The sequence below is a fragment of the Mustela putorius genome, unplaced genomic scaffold (genome assembly GCF_011764305.1).
Source record: "Mustela putorius furo isolate JIRA1106 unplaced genomic scaffold, ASM1176430v1.1 tig00003901_pilon_pilon_pilon, whole genome shotgun sequence".
Taxonomy (NCBI): Eukaryota; Metazoa; Chordata; class Mammalia; order Carnivora; family Mustelidae; genus Mustela; species Mustela putorius.
The window spans coordinates 5,148,816-5,174,546 of NW_025422049.1; the positions used below are offsets into that span (position 1 = coordinate 5,148,816).

Here is a 25,731-nt window from a genome sequence, read left to right on the forward strand (position 1 = left end):
AAAAATCTGTACTGTGGCTATGTGTCTGAGCCTGAAAAATACAGAATCCCAGGGGGAGTACGATTTATCTGCCCAAGAGACTTGGGGTAGATTCTGCTCTGAATGGCTTCACTTCTCCTTTCTGAGCAGGGACCCCTAAAGAGCAAATGCCTGTTTTAATTAATGATGCCAGAAGATCTTCAATGGTGCCCTTAGGAGGGGTAGATATATGTGTAAACACGGAGGTTACAGAGAAAGACAAGGATATCACAGAGAAGTAAAAGAAATATATGAGTGAGGGTGATGTACTTGCACAGTAGTGAAGAACTTGTTCTAACAACACAGTATCTGGATGATGACAATGGTAGCTTATCACAACCTAAGCTGGAAGTCCTCCCCTCGCCTCCTCTAAATGATTTTGTTTCTTTTGAATGGCTTTTTAGACTTTTAGACTTTTTAGACTTTAGACTTGAATGACTTTTGTCTTTAGCCCAGTGGACTGAGGATAGCCATCCTCTCTTTCACTGGCTTTTCTACTGAAGATATTTCAGATTATCATGGGAGAAAAGTCACCTTTCCCCATTGTTCACTTGTTCCCTAGCCTCTTCTGAAAAACTCCTAGCATCACTCAGGAAATCACAGGCATGTGCAGACAGGCAGCTAGAGAGACATCTCTGGCCAGGCAGGTCTTGATTTATTAAGTTGAAGCCAATTGATGACCAAGCAAGAGAAGATTGGTTGCCAGATAAAAGAATTTACTGTAGGGTCCTTTATATTCTTTTCTGTTGGTTACCTTGGGATAGGTGACCTCTCCATACACTAGCTGGTGGAGGTCATGGCAGTTCAAAATATGCCTTAGGTTACACTAGAATTTGGAGCCTTTGAAAAAAATCTCTATGCAATTCTTTTCACAGGGTTTTCTGTTTGCAGGGTTCTAGGAGAATGAGGGTTTAAGTCATTTCAATCCTTCTGCCCTTGGACCAGCCTGAACTTTCTCCCCAACCTAGCAGCATGTTCCATATGACTACTGGCATTACTGGGCTCCGGCCACCCAGGCAACCCTCAGTCCCCAGGGGCAGCCATAATGATTTGCAGAGTTATGCAGATCTCAGCTGCTAGAAGCTCCCTCTGAGCGAGAATTTATATCTATGTAGTTCACAAATGTAGCTCAAACCTATTTAATTCCTTGATAATGAGACCATAATTCAATGCAAGTGCAAAGAGCAAATTCAATAATGCATGCATATAACACGAGGAGTTGAAAGCTGTGAGTCATTTTACTAAGGGCCTAACAACGCTAGTGACTGAAACCTGTTGATGAGCATTTATGCTAGAGAATCAGCTCCAGAAATCACCTGTGGATATGTGAGTAAAGCCAGTGCATTTCCACATGATAGTCTCAAAATTCGAAGTGATAGGCCCCTTGAGTCCATGAGTTGTGATTTCACTGAGGGACTTCTGCCAAACTGGGACTTTGTACAACCTCACCCTTTAGAACAGGAACCCAAAACCATCATTGGTCATGGACTAGCTCACACAACCCAGTTCGTCTGGGAGGACTTCTTACTCTGTCCCTGATAGACAGAAGGAGCTCAAGGAACATGCTAAACATCTGGAGAAGCCAGTTTGAATAACACGTGGCCACAGTCATAACTGATATGATGCACCTGAAAATTCTGTTTTAAGAGCCATTAAAAACTCAAACTATCAAATTTGGTTGGGCTTTATGACATATAAACCTGTTTCCTTTGGTTCATCCCAATGGCACCAAGAAAGAAAAGCCTAGCCAGAGAAGACAGACAGAAACTGATCTCATGTTAGATCAGAAGCTCACATGATACGTGTTTCTGAAGACATCGAGTTCATGTCCCTGACTCTAGGCAAAAATGTTCATTGAGAGTTTAATCTGTTGGGTGCCAACATCTTCCCCCAATATTCCCCCAATAGCCCTCTCTTGAGCATGACCCATTGAAAAATAATCAGTCTTAGCTTACACTCCATAAGCTTGCAACAGATGGGGTTTCTCTATGACATCCGAAAGCTGACTACTGGTTGTCAGGACACGTGCCCCCCTCTCCTAGCATGCATTCTAGCATACACTTATCTGCCCTTTCTAGCAGTGAGGCTATATAGGACACAGTAGCAGAGTCAGTCTCTCCCTCTCATTTTCTCTCTCTCTCTCTCTCTTAAATGTAAAATATGCTATTGCCTTAGTTTTGTATTTTGAGAAATATTTGCTTCAAGGCCAGATGAAATTAAGCTTTAATATGAATTTGGTGCTTGCAGCACACTTTTGCCACCTGTGACCAATGCCGATTTGCCTCACGTGCCAAGGGCCAAATGCTGTACCGCTCTCTAGAAAGTCAAAAGAGAATGGATTTCAATTGTTCTCCATAAATTTGCCCCCACCCTTTTCCACCAACTTCAACTCCCACCCTCATTGCATTTATTTCGATCATTTCAAATCTTTCATGTCTTTTTTCCATGGCTGTCTTGCTTTTCGGAGAGTGTAGTTCTAGAACCTTCTCTCCAAATGAAAGGAAACCAAATGATTTGGCCTTAGTGGGGCAGAAAGTGTATAGACACACACCATTTCACTCTGCCTCTATGGCCGTGTCTCTCCTCTTGGCAATTATGTAACAGCATTCTTACCTGCAGGCTTTTCATTCCCGCTGCTCTTTCTGTAGCTCAGGTGTTGAACATTTAGTCATTATTTGTCAATAAGAAACACATTCAAGTTATCAGGATAACACCAAAGGCAAATCATCATGTCTTAATCATAGACATCATGTTAAGGCCACACAGTCAATTTCCCCTCCCCCTCCAAATTGCTATAATGGGTTAATTAAAACAATTTTTTTTCTAGATTACAATTTTTTTTTCCGGTGGTAGAATTGATTCTTTAACACCATATGGCAAAATCAATGATTTTGGCAGTCACTGGACTGGTTCAGTTCTTAAGGCAAAAAAGGTCCCTTGCTTGAAGCAGCCACTTGAGAGAAAGTGAGGGTTTGCTCTTGGGAAGAAGACCTGAGTAAAGTTCAAGGAGCAAATTTAGTCACTCCCAGCAAAGAAAACTGTCAGGTTCTTCATACTTCCAGGAGGCAGCACCAGCACAGAGACATGCAAACCAACGAAGAGTATAAGATACTCACCCTATTCCTTGATCCCAAACCAGTCTCGGTGATTCACAGGAACTTCTTCTAAGACCCAGGAAGTGCCATCGATCTGTAATGATTCTTGCCTACACACATAACAGTGTCAATAAAGAGTCATTGGGATCCATCTTAACCCTGGGCATCCAAAATGTCTACCTTTAGGGATGGCTTCTGCTAATAAAAGGTCCATCTTGTTGCAGGTAAAAGGCAGATGCAGATTCACATCCGTGACCCAAGGCCCAAGAATGTCAAAGAATTCTGGGTGTGGAAGAGAAGTGGTTAAGAGACGGTGGCATAGGAGAGGAGGATTGTAGACATACACGGAAGAAGAAATACACACAAAACTGAGGATCTCATTTATACATATGGGAAACATAGTATCATCTCATTTAGCTAAGGACCACCAAATAGGAAGCTGAGGGCATTTGGAAGTGGGCTGTTCTAAAGTACAACTTCTTACTGTCTTTGAACATGAGACTTGCTAAGCAAATGCAGGAGATCGAAAACATGATTGCTAGTGATAGAATGGAAGGACGTGTTTGAATTTCTTAAGAGAACAAACTCTTTTTAGTTCCTCTGAAAGCACCCACATGAAAAGAAACACGACTAATTTTAACCGTAAGCCACTTTTTGAATTTAGGAGAACAAGTTCCCTAAATTATTTCTGAGCACCACAGTGGTTATTCTAGTCCCTATATAGTTTTGAAGATAACAAGGCTGCATTTCTCTATCGAGGTTCTTTAAGTCACAATGATCACTCAACCATTTCTTTACTTAATCCAAGTTTAACTGCATATGTCCCATCATCATCGCTTCCTTCCCAATATGCCTTGCAAGTGAAGGCACCGGTCGTGTAACTCTCCTCCTAGTCATGGGGTTCAGGGTGGTTCCATTGAAACATTCTGTTCCAGTGTTCCCCAAAGCACACAAAACGTGTTGATTTTCAGCTTGCACAATATGGACACTGGAAGTCTAAATCCCTGGATAGAACTAAAGCTGGGACAATTTTAGGGTGAGGTGGGGGAGGGTTTAAAAGCCTTGTCGCCCCAGGCACAGGTAGCTTGTTTCATAGAGCAGACCCCCCTCAAGGAAGGTAGGGCGACACAGGAAAGCTAAGCTGGTGCCCTTTCCCCAGGATTAAGGGAGTGAAGCAGGGTGAGCAGGGGCGGATCAGAAGAATATGAAAGTTTGAGGTGACAGGCAGCTGTGGAAGGAGGCTGATGTGCTTATGTGGTAATTCAGCAGCTAAATCCCCATTCTGCTGTGATTTACAGAGACAGAATTTCACTGGCTGTGTCACAAACCCCCGGTGATCGGGGTTTATTGCTGAAACAACCTACTGGCTCTTAATTACCACATTTACGCACACATTGTAATAATGCACTAACACCAAAGGGTGATTTGCAGGTTAAAAATTCCCAAACCACAGCTCTAATTTTCATGATCCTTGCCTGTACATTTATAGTCCATCAAGGAAGGATCAGGTCTGATTTGTTTGGGTCCTATTAGCTCAGGTTCAGGAAATGGCTAAAACCGAGCAGTATTTCTGTTCAGGGGCTACCTCGGAAGCTGACCTTGTCTAAATTCCTTGCAGTGTTTGGAAACAAGATAAAATCAGTGAAATGAAAGGAAAGAAATATCTGTTGCTTTAGTTTAAGCATGTACACATTTAAAATAGCCTGAAAAATTGCTCGTCCCTTTTGTAGAAGAGTAACTTTTGGAGACTAGGCTGAAAATGCACGATGTCTCATGCCAGGGGGGAAAAGTCAACATTTTAATATAATTGCCCACTTATCATTATTTTAAGGTTGCAGGAGAGAAACAGATAAGTATTGTAGGTTTTTCTCCCTTTCCTGGTTTCAGAGATAATAGGTGTGGAAGTGTTTTTGAAAAAGTAAAAGCACTCATAAATGTCAGGCTTTATGATTATTGTCATTTTTAGTAATCAGCACTGAGGGCTGAAATGGCTTAAATATGCCATCTGCCTTGTAACCAAGGTAGTTGAGAATAAACCTGGTTTTTATGGAAATATCTCACATGCAATCAGATTCGCGTTGCTCATTGAAGGGGTCTATGTGATCAATTGCTGCCTACAATATTATCACAAGAGGCGACCCTGAAAGTCAGCAGAGATTTGTGACAGCATTAGCTGTGTGACCTTCTCAAAGTCACCACCATCTCTGGGTCTCACTCTCCGTGAAACGATGGTACATTCAACAGTCAATTGTCATGTTAACTGGGGTGGGATACAATGAAGAAGTGTAATTCTCAGGCCACTTTACCAATACAGTCAAACTTCACTGGTTTGGTCTAACACAGGGGAAGGTCTGTCTGAATGAGAAAGTCCTGAATTACAAAACAGGTTTGAGGAATGACAGCTTTATTACTTTAGGTCTGTTTTGTAATTCAAACTCCCTATGCTACATCGCCAAAGTGGAGGCCCTTGTGAGAACTACTTTACCAGATAGATTTGTAATGAATACGATTATATCTAATGAATGCTTGCAACGTTTAGGAAAAAATTTGTTCTCTTAAGGAAAAAATTCAACAGACAATCTAAACTCTTCATTTGCTTAACAAACCTCTCTTAGCCCCTTTCCTGATGCTATACAAGTAGACTGTTGACTGGTCCCTGTCGGGTTTGTCATAACTTATAAATCGGAGGGCTCCAGATTAATGGGGCTTCGCTGCCTTTTCTACCTTCTTCTCCACTGATTTGCTTTTGGCGTCACCACCAGATAGTTGTAAACCAGATTCAAGTTCATCTCTTGCCCCTTCTCTTGCTCACTCTCAGAAAACAGCAGGTAGCAAGAAGGGAGAGGACAGAGGAAACTCCTTGGTAATCCGGAAATGGAACAAGCAATCGTTGGAGATGTGGTACTCATCATACTATTATCCATAGCTGAGAAAGGGGTTGACTTATTTCAAAAGGCTGGCTGGAGGAATGGCCAAAGCAAGTGATTTGAGAGATGCCTGGCAGGTAGCGCTAGTGTCAAAGAAGTTGGAAACATTTAGGTTCTACTGAACTGTTTTTCCTACTTGCATATCGATAATCAGATAATCTGGAAATCGTGGGCTGGCAATAAGGTTACTTGATAACTTTGCAGCAGTATCAACTGAGGAAAAAGAGAAAAGCTTGATTGCTGGTTGTAATTAGCAAAGAGCTGGTCTAAAGTTTTAGGGGTCTTCAGGATACCAAAACATCTGGGTGAAAAGTAAAAATTCAGCCAACTACGTGCAGATTTGGTTTTGGTTTATATAACAGCAAACATCTGGTTATTTGAAAACTTCTGGGCACTTGGCATCATGTGGATGTTTTAGAGTCATCTTGACACAGTCCATGGCTCCTTTGTAACCATGCTGAGTGTGAATGATGAAGTCAAGAGAGCAATGTATCCAATCCAGCTCAATTTTCATTCTGCAACTCACTTGAATGAGAAAATTAGGTCCTCCGGGCCTGCTAAGAACATGAGAAAAAGACCAGGAAGAAGGTGCTAAATGCTCTAGGCATCAGGTTAGCCACTGCAAACTCAACTGAGCCGAAAGCTTGGCTAAGCTGTCAATGTCATCAGTTCACACTGGTGGGAAAGGAAGTTATTGCTTTCTGACACACAGTAAAACCTTGATTAATTGAAATCCATAAGGGATGAATGGAATTTTCAATAAGAGTACTCATTTTGTTTCATTCTTCGCTAACAACATGGTTTTATTTATTTATTTTTTTTCTCAAAGTGCGTGTATCCACTTTCTCGCCTCCGGGAAGCAGCCTCTAATGTTTGAGGGTCAATCCAGATGGAGAGAAGATATGGGAGACAAAGCTGAATGTGACCTAATCACAGGTCATCTCTTGGCAAGTGATTTAAAAAAAAATCAATTCCTTGCAGAATTCTTCTCTTTTGGTACTATTGCTGCTTTCTCATCAATGTGGAGTAGTGAGGAGGGACAATTCAGTTAGTTGGGACACTGGTTAGATGAGTTCTGGTTAATCAAGGTTTTACAGTAAAAGACCTCGCCAATGCCTGGTAAGATTATGTGCTGGAGGAAGTTGTATTTGAATTTATCTCTTTGAAAGTGCTCTGTATCAGTGTTTCCAAACCCATATTATAAGTGCAGACTGGCCAACTAATTTTTCCATCAGGATCCTGAGGAATGGAGAGAGAGAGAGAAGAGCAGAGGTGTAACCATTGTCTCTGAAGGAGAAAAGGGTTGGCTTGCCTGTCTGTTGGCCTGTATATGGGAAACACTGTTCTTCACCTTAAGATGCCCATGGTATCTTGGTTGTACAAGAGTTGATCTTACATGCTTCAATATAATTCACATACTCTTTGGGTCATGGAGGATTCTGTTTTCAGGTCCTCTCTTGTACTTACCCAATGTGTCCTTCCATTACTTGGTATCATGGCTTCTGAGCTTGCCCCTATTTCTTGTTTCTTGGATGAAGGCTATTTGTTTCATTCTTTCTAGCCCTGAAGAGCATTGTGCAGCCAAAGGAATGCCAAGTATGATGGATTTTCCCGTGAAGGCAGCCTGGATAACAATTAGACCTACCTGAACCAAGAACATGGCTGACGAGAAGCCAAATCAGGGATTTATACACATGGAGTATCACAATTAGGCGACGCACTTGTTTAAATATACAACATGTCTCTGCCAAGTTTGTATATGGGGTGGCCTGTTGAAGAAAGACCCCATTTAACTTGAAACCGAGCTTGTCCTTTGGCTTTCAAGTTAAGCGGGGCCAGCTTAAGCGGGCCATCACATACCAAGAAAAACATCTCATCACTCATACACATAACTGAAGAAGCCAATTCTAATCAACCAACCAACCAACCAACCAACCTCTGTGAGCAACCGTCATGCCTTAGGGGGAAAAAAAAAGCTGTAACCTGACTTCTTAGTAGATAGATTTGATTTCTCATACCACTCATGTGAGGCAGGCGGGGATAGTCTTAAGGCAAGCCTGGGGCTCTTGAAAGCCTAGGCCATTGAAACCCACACCGTAGCCTTCATAAGGCAACCAGTCTGTCGTGTGAGGGGAAGGGGAGGGGTGTGGAGGGGGAGCCTCTGTCTGGGAGTTTAAGAAGGGACCCAAGTTAGATCAAAAATATGGGCAGTGCCCTCGAGTCTTTCTGGTTCCCAAAGCTGCCAGGCAGGGGAATAACCTGGTCATTCCACCTTATGTGTGAGTCTTGTGCTCTCTCCTCAATAATAAGATAACAGTCTTGCCGATTACTCGTCACTAAGGGTACCCGGTTGTGGTGACATTGAGGCTGACCTTGGAGTCACCGCCCCCGCTGCCGCACTCTCCTTTGTCGTACCACCATTTGTTTTTCAATTTGTCCAAGAGGCCTTGCTCATTCAGTTTTAATACTGCCAGGTTAACAGCATTTCTTGAAACGATAAAACATAACTTGTAAGAAAATGCACAAATGCTTAGGAAATCGTTAACGTATAAAAAGGAGCACAAGAGGACAAATTGGCTAAATTTCACAGAACGTGGAGCTATAAAAATGTCTGTACAGCAAATACAGGGTTAAATATTGGAAGGTGGCATGGAGGATAACATTTGCTCAAAACTGAAGTGTGCGGGATGGGGAAATTGTCTTTGAGAAAAAAAGTAACAAGAACACCACATCCATGCAATTAACATTCGTCACATATGGCACCATAACTTGGCTTTTACCATTTAAATTGAAAAAGCCGTTGAACTGTAAAATTAAAACAGCAACAAACAGTCAGAGAGGACAACACAGAGAGAGAACATTAAAAAAAAATGGATGCATTAAATCGATGAAACCATAATTTACCGTCTTATTTAACTCCATGGAATAGTGTAGGTTTTAAACTTTTAAAAGTTACCTCAAAATCCACAAGAAAGAAAATGACAACAAAATGCATCAGGGTAGGTGGAATACTATAACAACACGGATATTGTTATATTATTCCACCCACCTTAATGCTGAGCCTTTAGGGGTTGCCACACCATAGCCTTTGGAATCCAGATTTCCACCAACTTTCATGGTATCACACGGTTTTCTCTGCTCAATGTACTCATTCATGGTTGACTCCAGCAGGAAGGCGAACTTTCCTTTGGACTTCCGTACTCGGGCCACTCCATCTGCTGTTGTTTTGGTAAACACAGATGGCTCTGCTGATTTCATGTAAGACCACATTTTCTCATAGACAGCGATTTTGGACCTCTGCAACAGAGAGAAGGGTTCTTAGAGTTGCCAGATACTAACATTGGAAAAGGTGTTGGCGCAGTGGTTTCTGAACATGCTTGATGGCCGTCTCCAGGAAGAAAGCTCAGCCACATGTGACCCGGTAGGTATGTGCATACCTCTGTAAGCATGGTTCCAAAATAGGTTTCTCAAAACCACACTCGTCCTTGCAATGTGTCGTGCTCTCTGAGATATTCTATCCTATTCTAATTCACTGGAAAAAAAAACAAAAAAACAAAAAAAAAACAACCCCAAAACAAACCACCAGTCAGGACCCACTGATTTGATTTCATGGTCCCACTAATGGGTTTGCAATCTAGTTTGAAAAATACTTTCTTGGTTCAATCTTCCTCTCCATTCAGAAATATCCCCTACAATATTCTGTTCTGTGATTACCCTTCACCTGCCTGAAAAAAAAAAATGCCATCGGAGGGAAGTGTACAACCATTTTAGTGAGCCCATTCCAGCACAGGGCATCAATTACTGTAAGAAAGTACTTTCTTATTCTGAGCTGAAATTTGTTTCTCAGTAACTTCCAGCCTTTAGCACTATCTGCTAGAGCTATGCAAAGCAATCCTGTCCCTCCTTCTGCATGATAGCCCTCCAAATGCTGCAAGGCTGTTGTTTTAGTATACCCTCTCTTCATCTTTTCATCTGGTCAAACTCCACTGAAGTCTAAAACTATTTCCAGAACGTTCACAATTTAGGTCTATCTCCCATAGGATTCTAACTGGCAATTCCTCTCTTCAATTAAATTGCCTAGAGATAGACGTGGTACTCCAGATATCTGACAAGGACAGAATGGAAAGACACATGCTTTGCTTCTTGTCATTGGAACATTATTTTCTAGCACAACGCTGCCTGGGTTTTCATTAGTGTATTTAGCCTTTCATCCATCCTTTTAACAAATATTTCTTGAGCACCTGCTACATCTAAAGCACTCTATTGCGGGTGTGAAGGTGGAGGCCAAACTCAATCTGTTAGTTTTTCCTGCCAAGCCAAGTTTCCCTCATCTTTACCATTTTGGATTTTGAATTTAATGTCATTAAATTTCATCTCAATTCAGGTGGTCCTTAGAACATGTACTAAATGCTTTTGGCTCTATGTTAGGCATTCCGGAGAATATAAAGGAAGTGTGATCTCAACAACCCCATGACTTCCAACTGATTTGGGAGCTAGGTCCTAGGTCGCATGGTAGAAACTAGAAACCTATGCCATGACATCAAGTGTCCTTTTATGGGCTTTCCTGGCCCCAATCTCAGTTTTTTTTTTTTTTTAATCGTTAGTTTAGTTGATCTCTTCTGGATTTTGACCAGTTACATTCTTGAGGCCTGCTTAAATAATTCCAGAGGGCCAGAGCTCCCAGAGCTATCCCCATGGAAAGTGTTTATGGCAATCAAAACCCCCACTGAGGCCCTCACTGAGCCACTGAAACTGTTCACTGAGATTGAAAATATGGTTTCCATATCTGGTTTGCAAAAAGAACAGGAAAAAAAAAAAGCCAAAATGGCTGAAGCCAAATGAGCAAAAAAAATGAGCGAAAGAATGGTAGGAAATGAATTTAGAAGGATAATCAGAGGTCAGAGTAAAAGTTTGGATTTATTCTGATTAGAAACTATTGAAGAATTTTGAGGAGAGCCGTGATAAAATCCAATTTAACTTTTTAAAGCATTACTCTGGCTGCTGTATGGAAAACCCACTCTAAGGTGGGCCAGAGTGGAAGCAAGGGGACTGGTTAGGGGGCTATTCTAGTAGTCCAGGGCACAGATGTGGTGGCTTTAACTAGGTTGGGAGAAATGGAAGTAGAAAGAAGAGATTGAATTCAAGATATGTTTTGGGGGAGATAGACATTTCCACCTTATGGTCCTATAGCCACTTTGAGATTGAACATTTCCAAATCAAACTTACTATCTTTCTTTTAAAGCCTGGTTCTCCTAAATTCTATCAGTAAACCACCTAACATTCAAGCTAGAAAGTTTGGTTTCGACTCCTTCCTCAGCCTCTCCTTATGCCATGTTTATTCTTACACAGAAATGTAGGATCTGTCCTTTTGTCTTCTTTCCACCCTCATTACCATTGCCCTAGAGCAGGTTCCCATCATTTTTTGGGTCTGGACTACATTGCTTTCTAATTGCTCTCTCAGCTTCATCTCTCTCTTCAATTTATCCTTTAGTGATCCTTCCAAAATGTAAATCTGATCATTCTTTAAACTCTCCTGATAGTTCCCTAAACCCTACAGGACAAACTTCAGACTCTTATGTATGATATTCAAGAGGCTTTATGATCTTAAACTACACTCTCCTATGAGCTAGTCCCATTGGACTACTCACTATTCACGAAATAGGCTGCACAAGTTCATGTCTTATGCCTTTGGTTATGCTTTTGTTTCTGCCTGAATTATCCCTAATCATCTTACAAGGTCCAAAGCAAATATCGTGTTTTCTGCGAAATCTTTTCCTGACTCTCTCCTGGCCCCACAGAAGTGCTTTCTGGTGCTCTGAAAGCACTTTTGCTCATACTTTTGCTACAGAACTTACTGGAATGCATTTTGGAGAGTTGGCTATGTGACTGTCTTACATTGCTGGGTGTTATTGAAGACAAAGTCCATGCCTGATTCAGCCTGGTAGCCCTGTTGGCAGCCAGCACAATGCACATAGTAGACGTTCAAGATATATTTGCTTAATAACTGAAGCTTAGTCTGATCAGGGTGATATCTAGATTGTTGGTCAAAGATATTGGAAAGTTGGTGAAAAATGGCTACCAGTTTTAGAGCACTGAAGAATTCTAGAACTGAAGTTACTCTCAAGATCATTGGGTCCAATTTCCAGCTGAACCAGTCAGGATATAAGCTTTGTAATCTGTTTTGTTTTGTTTTTGTTTTTTGCCATGTGGTCTGCCTTTTTTGTCCACACCAGTAACTCTCCCCTAATAATCAGATTGAAATCTCACCCATCAACATTTATGCTCATTCCATATCCTCACCTAGCACATAAAGCAGTTTCTAAACATCACAATGAATTGTAGTCTCAATGATTGAATTTTATCTCAGTAGGAATTTTATCAGTGGCTCAAAAAATTTTTTAAAAACGATAAATAATTCAGATGCACTGAAAGATTTAAAAAATAATGTAAGAGCACCTTGTACCTGCCACAAAACTCAACAAAACATTATGAAGTCTGACTATATTCTCCTCCCCAACTGCATACCTTCCTCCAGACCAAAAGTAACCATTACACTGAATTTGGTCTTTATCATTCCCTTGCATCTCTTTATATTTTTATGAGAATAAACACATCTCCTTTGTGATAGCTGCAGAGCATTTTAATCTATGGCTATACCATACTTTATCTACCCAATCTCCTATTGAAGGACTTTTAGGTCATTTCCAGTTTTTTGTTTTTTGTTTTTTGTTTTGTATTAGAGATAACACTGTAGTTGGTGTGTATCTCTGTGCAGTTGCAAAGCAGTATTTTGTGTTCATCTCGCCCGGTCAAACCTGAATGAAAGGGGGGAGGAGGGATAGACCAATTTGTTTCTTATGCTATTTGTAAATAGGCTGTGGCTTCCAAATATAAATTTATAAGGCAAGGGCAAAGGGGTTTGCGAATTCTGATCTGAATGCACTATAATTTGGATTCATTTACTTCATCATTTGCTTCAGCTCTTTGACTGCTGATACAGGTTAAAAGGTTTATTCCTTTAGGTAATGATGCATTTCTAAGAAAATAAATGGCAGTGCTTGAAGTGGGCACTTTAAATGTGTGTGGTGTACATGCAGTAGATATTAATGAATGGAGTAAATGAAAAGGTAGTGGTAGAAATGACTGGGTCCTGGTTGATGACTAAATTCTGAACTAGGTTAAGAAAGGGAAAAAGCAATAGCTCATAAGTGAGAAAAATTAAGCTGAAACATTTGTCTTCCTAACTAGTACTTAAGAGACAGTCTAACATTAAGACCAAAAATAAGAAAAAAAAAATCACTAGCATTTTTTTTTTTTTTTTTTTTGGTGTCTGTCTTATTTTGGCTGAAATAAGAAGGCAATAAAAGGAATTGAATCTTAGCTCAATCATCTGGGATAAGTTAAAAAAATTATGGGCAGGATGTGTAATAGCAAGTTCATTTTTCTCAAACCCACCACAATTCATTTATTTCGTCCCACAGAGTACTATATTGTTCCGAAGAAGGAATGAACAAAGGATATGCAGAGAGGCCATGCGAAATTTTCTTAGCACTACTAGATAATCAGCACATGAGATCCAAAAGGAGAAATTCATGAATGGAGGAGGAGTAGATTAAGCCAAAGCAGCAGATAGAACACAGCTCTAGCATTCATGGATTCAACAGTCACTGTTTCAACTATTTGTAATAAATCATGAAGGTCAACCATATGGAGAACTTTGCATTTTTCTTGAATGGAAATTTGAATCTTGGGCCCAGTGAGGTTGATGCGTGGAAATAAGTGGTCAGTAACTGCACTTAGCCTGCTACTAAGACTTAGTATGTCTTTGCAGTGGTGCTGGTTGCTCCTCATCGCTGTGTATATTATTCCTCTGGAGACCCAGGTAATACAAGGTAACTGTATAGTGCAGTGGTTGACAGTGTGGAGTCACATTGCTTGGGTATGAATCCCACTTGCTGTGTGTATAAATTTTCTAAGCCCCTATGTCCCTCATCCATCAAATAGGATAATTTTTTTAAGGTGCCTACTTCAAGGGATTCTTGGGAAAAATTGCATGGTTAATAAATGCATCTCATAACAGTGCACACAGGCAATGGTGAGAACAGAGAGTTTAATTTGTTTTAGTGGTAGAATTTAATAACTTTATCAATTTAATAACTTTATCAATTACTTTAGTCTCATAGTCACAGAATCATTTCTTCATTTCATGGAGGGAATGATATGTTTAAGCTTTACTCATGTATTTGGGTCTTCAGTTATATTCCTGGTAAATGCTCAGGGTCTGCCATCAATAAAAGTTGTTACCATTTATTTGGATTTAAAAAATTTGTTGGAAGAAAAATGAGTAGAATGGCCAATTTTCCTTTAGAATTTATGTTTGGTAGTTTAGTTGAGGTTTATACATTAAAATCCTCATTAACCAGAACACTGCTACTGGGGAGACCTGGTGAATGACGTTTTCTGCCTCCCTAAGAGTTAAATTAGAATGTCCACTTGGTCAACAGAACATCCCATTGGAATCAGTAGAGAGACAGGCTTTAAGAAATAGAAGAGACCTGAAAAACCATCTGGTCCTGCCCCTCACCCAATGCAGCAATGGCTTCTCTGCTCAAATATCTATGGTAGTAAGGCACTCCTGAGCCCAGAAGAGGCTCATAGTTTGTAACAGTTCATGTTGATGGAAAATTCTTTTTGTTGAGCTGACATTCTTCATGAGAGTCTCTCTACCCTCTAGTCCTATGCTTTCTGCTTGAATTGGGTAGTCTATCCTTTCTGCTTCTGTTTCTCCATTGTAGGTAGCACTGGCTATATTGCTTTGTAGTGGTCATCTCCAGCACAATCTGAGAACCTTGGGAGTAGGGATGATATCTCTCTCTATCTCTCTCTCTCTTTTTATTTTTTTGTCTCTGCATTCCCAGCGATTAACACAATACCTGGCATGTAGGAAACTCTCACTATATATCCTTGGAATGAATGACTATTACAATTGCGGTTCTACCTACTGTCCTAATTCTGTACTCTGTGACAATACAGAATAAATATGCTCTTTTCCATATGGCGAACAGCCTGAAGATGACCACCACCATGTCACCTGTTAATGATCTCTTTTACAGGCCAAACATTGTAAGGCCTTCATTTATTACCCTTATGACATGAATTCCTGTCATTCCCCTCCCATATTTTTCAGAGTGTCTCCTAAAACGTGGCCCCCAGAATTGATGATAATATGCTCGATATAGGGCACTAACACAAATGACAATGACACAGTCTCTTCTCAATATCTGGACATGAGCACAATTTATCATTTTGACAGGATTCAACAGGAATTTTTTGATATGTTGATAGTTGAGAATTAGCTGCATTAACAAAACAGACTAATACATTGGAAACATGATTGTAAACAGAGGCTTGCATAATCTGCTAGTTCACAGAGAGGCTGGGTTCTCAGTCTCTACCTCTCTCCCCCAATTTCACTGTCTCCTTTACTCAAAGATCCATTTTGTCCCCCTTCTCTGGCATCAGTAGTCTTGGTTCTCATGGAGATGTTCACTGATATTACAAGGGTTTCTGTTACCCTTGGGGTGCCTGGGTGGCTCGGTTGGTTAAGTGTCTGATTCTTGACTTTGGCTCAGGTTGTGATCTCAGGATTTTGGGCTTGAGGTCTGCGTTGAGCTCCACATTCAACATGGAGTCTGTTTGGGATTCTCCCTCTCCCTCTGTCCCTCCCCCACTCATGTTCTCTTTCTTTCTCTCTCTCTCTCTTTCAAATGCTTTCTTAAATTATTTAAAATAAAATCTTTAAGCAAACAGCCCCAAGGGTTTCTGTTACCCTTAAAAAAGGGATAATTTTTATTTGAATAGGGGATTTGTGTCCCCAAAAATGAGTGAGTTTCTTGGCATTGTAAAAGGTGATATTCAGGAGCTGGAAAAAGCCAGCCCTGCAAACAGGCTACTAACGAAAGGGAAAATGGCATGTTCCAAACAAAAATGTCTTACCCTCACTCAGTTTGGCTTTTCTACTTTTATTGTAGATTATTTATTGCTTAACAATTTGGTTAATTTCTTCTCTAGATTGTACCTTTAGTTAAAACATCATTAAAAACTATAATCTGCATTTTCTTCCAAATTACTTAGCATATCCTCCAAAATTTCTACTTTTTAAAAAGATTCATTTATGTATTTATTCATTTTATTTATTCATTTTATGTATTTGAGAGAGAGAGAGAGAAAGCGAGAGTGAGGGGAGGGGCAGAGGGAGAGGGAGAGGGAGAGAGAGACTCACAAACAGACTCCATGCTGAATGTGGAGCCCAGTGTATGGCTTGCTCCCATAACCCTGAGATCATCATGACCTGAGCCGCAACCAAGAGCTAGATGCTTAACCCAGGTGCCCTGAAATATCGACTTGTAATAAATGTTTGGGGCAGGGCACTGCTAGCTGGTACAAATTCAAAAAGGTGACTTTGGTAGCTGTCTACCTGGACTGAGCACTACAGGACTCCTGTGTACCTCCTGTGCCCTCCCTGTTGTGTCATTGTGTTTCTCAAATACTGGGATATGAACAGGTGATCCTTGTGAGGCAAGGCACTGGAAGAAAGGAAGCTGATGCCATGACGGCTCTGGAGAGCTCCTGACCTCCTCTTTCCTCCCTCTCTTCTCTGCCTTCCTTTTATTTTTTTAAGATTTTATTTATTTATTTGACAAAGAGAGAGAGTACAAGTATGCAGAGCCACAGGCAGAGAGAGGGAGAGGGAGAAGCAGATTCCCCACTGAGCAGGGAGCCCAATGTAGGGCTCCATCCCAGGACCCTGGGATCATGACCTGAGCCAAAGGCAGCTGCTTAACCCACTGAGCCACCCAGGTGCCACTCTGCCTTTCTTATTGGTTGCTAGCTTTGGAAGAGGACAGGTGCTTTTGTGTCCTGGTGGGAGGACTGGGGGGAAAGCAAAGCCTGGATGGAGGGGACGCATTCTCAATGCTTTAATATGGTTATAAGTCTCAGGTCTACAGAAGTTCTTTGCATGGTGACTCTGACTGGAAGTTTCAAGCACTTGGGTTAGGCCTACGAAGGGGAGATTTTTGGGGCAAGAGTGTTGCTCATCACATAATCTTTCAAGCATTTCTCTTTCTTATTCAGAGATGCCTTAGATTCATCATAACCAGAAGCAGGAGACAGTTGAATTTCTTTAAACTTCCTATTCTCGTAAGACCTTCAGGTTGCCAAAGTGATTTTATACACGCCATGCTATGTAACTTCCAGGGCAACTTGGTGTGGTAGAAGCAGCAGGATTTGCATGTTCGTTGCTTCATCTTCAGCACCTAGAACAGTGTCTGACATGCAGAGGTTCTCAATAAATAGCTGTGGAATGGAAGGATGAATCCCTGTTTTATAGATGAGGGAATCAAGAGTGAGAGAGGGTAAGTGCAGGGCTGAAGCCAAGGCCAAGCGGTGTCACAATGAGCATGTTCCATCAGTTCAGCACAGAGTCACGACAAACAAGTCTGGGTAACGCAGCACTGGCAATGAATAGCCTCCAGATGAGTCCCAACCAGAATGCCACCCTGCTGGGCTTCTGATACAGAAATTCAGGAGTTGCCCCCTGTTCCATAACTTGCTCCAGGTGACGTAGCTAATGAGGACCAAAGCCAAGATGCCCTCCAAGCCTGTGATACCCTTTGAGTCCATGGAACGCATGGTTACAGATTGTTTTCCCACGATAAGCCCAGCCTTGTCGGCTCTGACACTGACAATACTTTTCTTGGTAAAGGAAAGCAATTCATCTTCAAAGATGTTTTTAATTTCTTGTTCAAGCCTTTTTTTTTTTAAATTCAGGATAAACTGTCAATTAACCCCAATCATTTTCCATTAAGGTACTGGAATCAGTGAATATTCCTCTCACTCACTGTAACCCTGCTACCAGCCCCTAGTGTTCATGCCTCACCATGTGACAGGATCAGAGCAATTTGGAGCAGAAGAAGAGTAGCACATCTGGCTTGCCAAATGCACCTGACACATGGTTTTCTTCCACATCTGCTTTGAAGAAGCCAGACGCTCCAGTGAGGTGCATTTGGAAAAAGGAATCATTGAATTTTACACTTTCTTTCCCTAAAGCAAAGGCAATGGTTTCCATCTTGACTTGGAGCAAGGCACACAGGAAATTACTTCATTTCTAAAGCATGACCCAGACCTCAATTTCATTGTCTTTCTTTCCTCCATTTCAGGCTCACACATTTCTAAGCATTCAGATAAGTCCTGCTTGTCAGTTTCCTCTTTCTCAGTCAGCAACTGCTATGTGACGATGTATTACAGGTGCAAGCCAAGGGGGAAGAAGGGGAAAGAAATACTAGTTTCTATTCTTAGTTTTTCTATTGGTGCATTAGGATCCTGTCTGAATTATTTTGGGGTTGGGCTTTTAGACAACTTCAGTGGAATTGGAGGTCACCTTTTTCCCAGACATTGAATTTTCCCTCAAGTGTCAGGTACTCATTCCAAGTGCTTTTGCCTAACTAACATTTTCACACTGTGCTCTCAAATCCAGGGGCAGGTTTCCTTCCACCTCAAAGGGGTTTCAGATGTCTCTTCTCCAAAGGTGCAGGTGACAATCCAGATCAGTTTCCAGTGACCTTTCTAGTGTCCCTTCCTAGCATGCAAATTCAGATCAATATTCTGATTTATCTTCTGCTTCTCTTGCCAAGTTATACTAAGAGCATTCCAGCATTGGTGGCTGTATGACTTTGAAAGCTGGAGTCAACAAATATTTGGAGAAAATGGTTCTAAGATCCTATTATCCTATTCTGGGGTAATAGAGGAAGGGACCCAGTATCCTCCACCCCGTGACTCTCAAATCAGCAATGATTTTGCCTCCCAAAAGACATGGCAATGTATGGAGATTTCTTTTTGTTATTACAACTTTGAGAGAGGAGTGCTACCTGGATAGAAGCCGGAGATGTTGCTAAATATCCTACAATGAACAAGACACCCCAACAACCAACGACCTGGCCTGAAATGTCCATAGTACCACAGCTGAGAAACCCTGCTGTATAGGTTTTGATGGAGCTGTGACTAAATGGGCAAAACAACAGTAATTAACATTTAATTGAGCCCATACTTCCAGACTCTGTTTTAGATGTTTTACTTGTGTTAGCTCATGTAATTCTCACAATAACTTTTTGAAACAGTTTATATTATTACACCATTTTAAAAGTGCACAGACAGAGGCACAGAGAAGTTAAGTAACATGCCTAAGGCTGTCCAGATAGCAAGTGATGGAGCTGAGAACTCACTCATGCAGCCTCCAGATTCCGTGCTCTCCAACAGTACACTGTCGAGGTAGGTTAAATGATGGTTGCAAATTATACTCTAGGGCTGGACCAAGTACACATAAATTCTGCTCGGAATGGTGCCTATGCTTTAGCATGGCGTCAAATGGTATGATATTTCTATTATTCCCTCCGTAAAATATGAGATTGAAGACTAAGATGTCTTACTCTTAACCCACATGAGGTCCTCACTTTTTAAACCAGAAATCAACAAATTATTTTCCCCCCTTTATTCTAAGAATGAAAATATACACATATGGACTACTAGGGCTGTGATCGAGAAAGACTGAATCAACTTTTATTGTTTCTGATACTCTAATGTTTTATTCTCCAACCTGGGCTGTACCAACTCTTCCCTATTTTCCTTGCCAGATAAAAGATGCCCTCCTCACTCCATCCTGCTCACAGAAAGGGATTGGAAACATTCCCAGTTGAGCAAAGAAATGATGGGGGAAAGCCTCAAGTGGAATCCTCTGGCAGGAGAACTTGCATTTCAGCAAAGATCAAAGCACAGCTAGAGGAATGATAGCCCAATGGTGAACACATCAATTGATTGGTTAAGGGAGAGGTATGTGCAGGTATCGAAAGGTGACTTTTCTCACTATATACCCTCACGTTTAGATTGTAGGATCTATTTTCAGAACAGAGAATGGGCCAAAGAGAAAGTGTGACTGCCACACCCTTTAACTACTAGCTAAACCAAAGTCTCTAATTCCCTGACTCCTAAGCAGTGGATCGCTTCTAGGCCTGCCGTCACTGTTGAACCTTCTATGGTTACTTCTCTCAGCCTGCTGGACTTCTATTTTTCAATGAAATTTCATTTTCAGCAATCCAGAGCCTATAACCCTTGGCCAGTTGGATTTCACTTTCAAGCTGTGTTTTTATGTATTTATTTATTTTTACAACTAAGGCATTTAAAAGAGAAGTTCAATACTCTTATTATTCTTGAATCAGTTATAATTGTAATGCAGAGGCCAAGCCTGACAATTCAGGGATTAGGAAATGAGAAGAACAAATATTTTTCTATTAAAGGGAAAAAAGTCTATCCTGGAACTGCAATATTTTGAGTTTGCACAGTGGCTGTTTCTTTGAGTCCTTAGAGCAAGAATTATTTTCATGCTAAGGAGGAAGAGAGCAATATAAAAAAATGAAGTAATTTGTTCAGGAAGAACCCAAATTTTCCATTTAGTTTTTTTGGGGGGAGAGTTAGATTTCCAAAAGGTGAGCTGGAACTAATCCGAAGAGATGTTCTCTTAAATCCAGCTCATCTGTTTTCTATCTGTAAATAATACATACCTGGGCAGCTACTGATCACTGCTTCTGTGACCCTGATGTAATTGGCCTGAAGTGGGGCCAACAAATTAAAAAAAATCTTCCCAGGTGATTCTAATATTCAGTCTGGGTTTGGAACAATCAACAAAGATTCTGCAATAGCTAGCCACCAGTTGTTGGAGTGAATACTGACAATCAGAAGGCTGCCATTTATTAAGCACTTAGGGTCACCAAGAATGGTGCCTCATACTTTACATACATTATTGTGAGTCCTTGAAATGGCTTCGTGAAACAAACATTATCTCCATTTTATTGATGAGGCAATGGATAACTATTTACTGATTCATTTACTGGTTCAAGATGATAGAGCTAGTAAGATTTCTAGCCCTGACCTCTCTAAATTCTGGACTAATTCTCCAACTGCCTATGTGGTATCTCCACTTGGATATCTCATAGGCATCTCCAACTTTGTATGGCCAAACTGCACCTCTCAATTCTCTGCACTTGCTACTCCTCCAGTGTTCTCCATCAGAAGAAATGGTGCCAACATCCAATTCATCCAGTTGTTCAGGCCAATCCCTCACAGTCATCCTTGACTTTTTTCTTAGCTCTCACATTCTTTTCCCTGTCAGCTCAATATCCACTATATATATTCAAAATCCAACCACTTCTTACCATCTTCACCCCAGTCCAAGCCAGTAATTTTTCACCTGAAAGACCATCCTCAATTCTTTTTTTTTTTTAAGATTTTATTTATTTATTTGACAGAGAGAAATCACAAGTAGATGGAGAGGCAGGCAGAGAGAGAGGAAGGGAAGCAGGCTCCCTGCTGAGCAGAGAGCCCCATGCGGGACTTGATCCCAGGACCCTGAGATCATGACCTGAGCCGAAGGCAGCGGCTTAACCCACTGAGCCACCCAGGCGCCCCACCATCCTCAATTCTTAAGTGGTCTGCCTACTCCTCAACTTTTACCCTTGCCTAGCAGTCTGCATGGTCCTTTTGTGCATAAATTGGATTATGTCTTTCCTTTGCTCAAAGCTCTCAAAATGACTTCTTATCAAACACAGAAAAAGATCCAAAGACCTGACCAGGGTTTAGGAAACTCAGCATAACAGGCTCTGGTTTGTCTTGTTTCATCTTTTACTGTTCCTTCCCTCTCTTACATCACTTGAGTCATGTGGGTTGTCATTCTCAAACCCACCAAGCATTTTCCCATGTCAGAGCCTTTGCTCATGCCGTTGCATCCAGAACAAATCTCTCCTCACCCTCCTCCAACTCATGTTTGTATGGCTTCCCCCTTGATTCCTTCAGGTTTCTGGGCAAATGTCACCTCAATGGAGAGGCCCTTCCTCCATCAGCTGAGATGGAACAGGTTTCCCAACATGTTTTCCCCTTATCTGCTTGTGTTCATTTCACTTAACACCAGCCAAAACATATATGTTATTTACATATTTGTTTATCTTTTTTTGTCTCATCCACTAAGTTTCATTTGAGCGTTTAGAACAAAGGATGTCTCATAGAAGGTCCTCAATAAATATTAACTGAATGAATAATTGAATGAAGTAGCTGAGATTTTAACTCAGATCATTTGACACGGAAGTCTATATTGTTAATTTCGTTATCACCGTCTTTCAAAGCATAGAGAGGTAAGGTGATAATTGCATAGATGGCAAGTGGCAGAAGTACTGCTCAAATCTAGGTCTGTTGGCTTCCAAAACCCATTTTTTCCCCCTACTACTACACATTGCCTCCCAGTGGAGAAATTGCTAGTGACTACATTGACCAAAATGTCAGTGAATTCATTTAGGATTACTTCTTTGACCTGTCATTTCAACATGATTTTATATAGCCTTCATCTTCCTTGGTTCAGTTTTGAAGCCTGTGCAGTATGCTCTGAGGTAAAGGCACCAATATAATACTGCACTAGCTTGTCACAAGGCCCTAAATCCTACCTTTACAGATCATGCCTTCTGTTTGACTAAGACAAATTACTTAAATTCATCTAATGCTCTAATAATTATCTCTGAAATGGAGATAGAATATGAAATAAGGTAATTTATATAAAGCACCCAGCACAGTGCCTGGAATGTGGTAAATCCTCAATAAATTATATTATGCTATCATAGCAAAGGTGAGGGCAACAAAATTCATATGCACCACCTTTGTATGATTTGGTTTATTAGAGAATTTGTGCTGGAGGAATATGGAAGGGACGGAGAATCAAGCGAGGACTTGGGGAGGGCAGGCAAGAGGGGTGCTGTGGGATGGTAAGTCAGGAGCACACAGAGGGCATGATGTAGGTGGGAAGAAGGATGGAAAATAGAATAGGTTATGTGCCAGGTTATGTGCTGTCAATGCTGCTGAGAGAGAGACTAGGATCAATGCTAATTCATTAGATGCTTAGGAGAGAATATATTTAAGTCCAAATAGGGCCCCTAAAATGTTCAATTTCAATATATTCACATCTCACCTTCTCTGGTGGCTCTCACTTTTGAACAGTTGGGTTTTAGATTTAAGTCTTTTCCTTCTTGCTGTTAGGAGTGTTCCCGTAAGTATTATTTCTGAAGGCGCTATGCTGATTTAAAAAAGTGGCTGGCTGGGGTTTTGTCTGGCAAACACACTGACTGTGAAAGCTGCAGGAAAATTGATTTTCTGGCATTTTCTTGTCCTGGCACAAACTCTGCAGCATGGAAGCTCAAGTTACAGAACCTTCTGGTAAGTGTGGCATGTGGGGGCTGACTTCAAAAAATGATTAGGTTTCACTAATCTTCACCACTGGCGGCCAGAGGCAATGGCCTCCATATGCAAAAGGGCAGATAAGGCTATTACTTTGCTCTTATTTCCTTTAGAGAAGTAGTCAGCCACTTAGTTTGATACCTACTCACAAACATAAATCAACATACTTCTTTATACCCCCATTCTTCAAACTCAGGCCCTTGATCCCAGCCTGTTTTTATTCTGCCTTGGCCAGCATGCATGCTGTGAAGAAGCCATCCAGTCACCATTATTCTGCCAGGGGCTGGCCTGTCCATGGTGAAATGTGCAGTTAGTTGTTTTTTTGTTTTTTTTTTTTTGTTTGTTTGTTTTTTTGTGCATAGAGCAGAGGTTAAGAACATAGGTCCTAAAGTTATAAAGAACTGGCTTTGATACTTATTAGCTGAGTGACTTTGGGCAAATCATTTAACCTCCTGAATTTCAGTTTCCTCATCTGAAAAATGGGGGCAGTGATAGGTAGTACCTCACAGTGCTCTTGCAAGGATGAAATGAGAGACTGCATTATAATGAATTTAGCACAGTTCTTGACAACATAGTAAGCACTTAGTTACTAAGTTAGGAAACTTAGTTAAGTGGATCCTCCTTAAAGTAGTTGCATCAGGCAAAAATCACTTGGGCATACACAAGAACTGATTCCTTTAAATTTATTCTATTAGTATAAAATTGAAAAATAAATGAACTCCTGGGTCTAGGTATGCCATGAAAGAATATCCTTGTTACTGCAGTCTGAGAACTACACCCTCCTTCAAAAGTACAGAGCATTATACAAGGGAATATTTGTGGCAAAAAAAAAAAAAAAAGAGTATGTTCCCTAAGTTTCCACTTAGCCTGATTTTGTCTTTCTGGCTCTGTGAGTTGCTACATTAAGTTGTTTGGATGCCTTCTCTTGGAGTCTCCTTTCTAAGAGAAGAATTCCAACAGAAGTAGGCAGGCAGGTGACAATATTCACAATTTCCCCCTCTTTTTAAAAAACAGTATCTGCTCTGACAGACGGGTTGAAGGATTGAGTGTAATCAAAATTAAAAGTGGTAGAATCTCCAGAGATGCTTTCCACTAAAAATTCCAAATAACTTTGTCAAATACTCATTCCAAAGGCCTTTGCCTAGCATTTTCAAACTGTGTTACAATTACATTAAGGTCACACTTGCAAATTTGCCTTTTCTGAGTCACCAAAGGGAGTATGGGACCAGCATTTCATATGGAAGTGAGACTGGGGGAATTAGTCAGGTTGAATATTAAGGCCATTGGGCTTGGTTACTGTCATACAGTGATCACGCTAAACAATCCTTAACAGAAGTCGCACACTGAGGAGTGCCTGGGTGGCTCAATCAGTTAAGCATCTGACTTCAGCTCAGGGCATGATCTCAGGGTCCTGGGATCGAGCCCCGCATCGGGCTCCACATCGGGCTCTGCGCTCAGTGGGGGAGTTTGCTTCTCCCTCTGCCCTTCCCTCTGCTCATGTTCTCTCTCACTCTCAGATAAATAAAATCTTAAAAAAAAAGTCCCACACTGAAACGAATGCTGCCAAACCACAAGTTTGTAAATCAAACCCCATTAGAAATAGAGACAGATTCATGAGCTGAAGGAAAATTGTTGTTGTTTTTAAATAATAATCTAGAAAACTAGGTTGTTTCACATTCAGACCTGTGTATTTACTGCTACTATTGAACAGAAACAAAACCAAAATATGAAAGAGTAAACCTAATCAAACCATTATTTCATTTAACTTGACTTTCTGATAGATAAAAGTTATCACCTCTATTCAGTAAGAAGCAACAAACTGCAGAAGGAAGCCATGTTGAATCTTAAGGGATTTAGAAGAGTAAAGGGAACCTGAAAGTCCAGGTTGCATTTCCAAATTTCATATATTTTCTAGTATCTGTGAAAGTTGTGGCCTGTGGGATAATTTATTAGGAGCCATTAGTTCGAAATTCATTCCCCCTAAGTCCCAATTTTGGTGCCAGTACCTTATTACCAAAGAAATACAGTAACTTGAAAAACAGGCCCTCTGTATCTCAAGCAAGACCATTATTATCTGGTGCTCTTCCAGACAGGTGGAGTAAGCCAATAATACTTAAAAAAAAAATTATGGAATTTTCCTCCAAGAATCTCCTGTTTGCTTTCTATTCCAACACTGATCAACCAATGGCAGACCTGTTTCAGCCAAAATGCTTACAGCTCACTACCTCCTACCCTCCATCCCCACCACTGTGCCACTAACAGTACTGAACTCAACAAATTAAAGACTATGCAGACGTGTATGTTTTTCAGAGTCCATTAGGATAATCTGTCACTGAGAGTTATCTGGTTTTCTTTCTCAGAAT

The 25,731-nt window shown here is 40.8% G+C and overlaps 1 protein-coding gene across 5 annotated transcripts in view; it reads right to left on the reverse strand.

Annotated features, from left to right (window-relative positions):
- The window catches only part of GRIA3 (glutamate ionotropic receptor AMPA type subunit 3), a 288,759-nt gene that overhangs the window by 15,480 nt on the left and 247,548 nt on the right, over window positions 1-25,731 (reverse strand). For 4 of the 5 annotated variants that reach the window (XM_013061246.2, XM_013061244.2, XM_013061245.2 and 1 more), the window contains one exon: window positions 9,090-9,337. In XM_013061246.2, the coding sequence (XP_012916700.1) occupies window positions 9,090-9,337 (248 nt within the window). Of the gene's footprint in view, window positions 1-8,412; window positions 8,528-9,089; window positions 9,338-25,731 lie in introns of all 5 variants that reach the window. The other variant, XM_013061248.2, reaches the window with a different exon arrangement.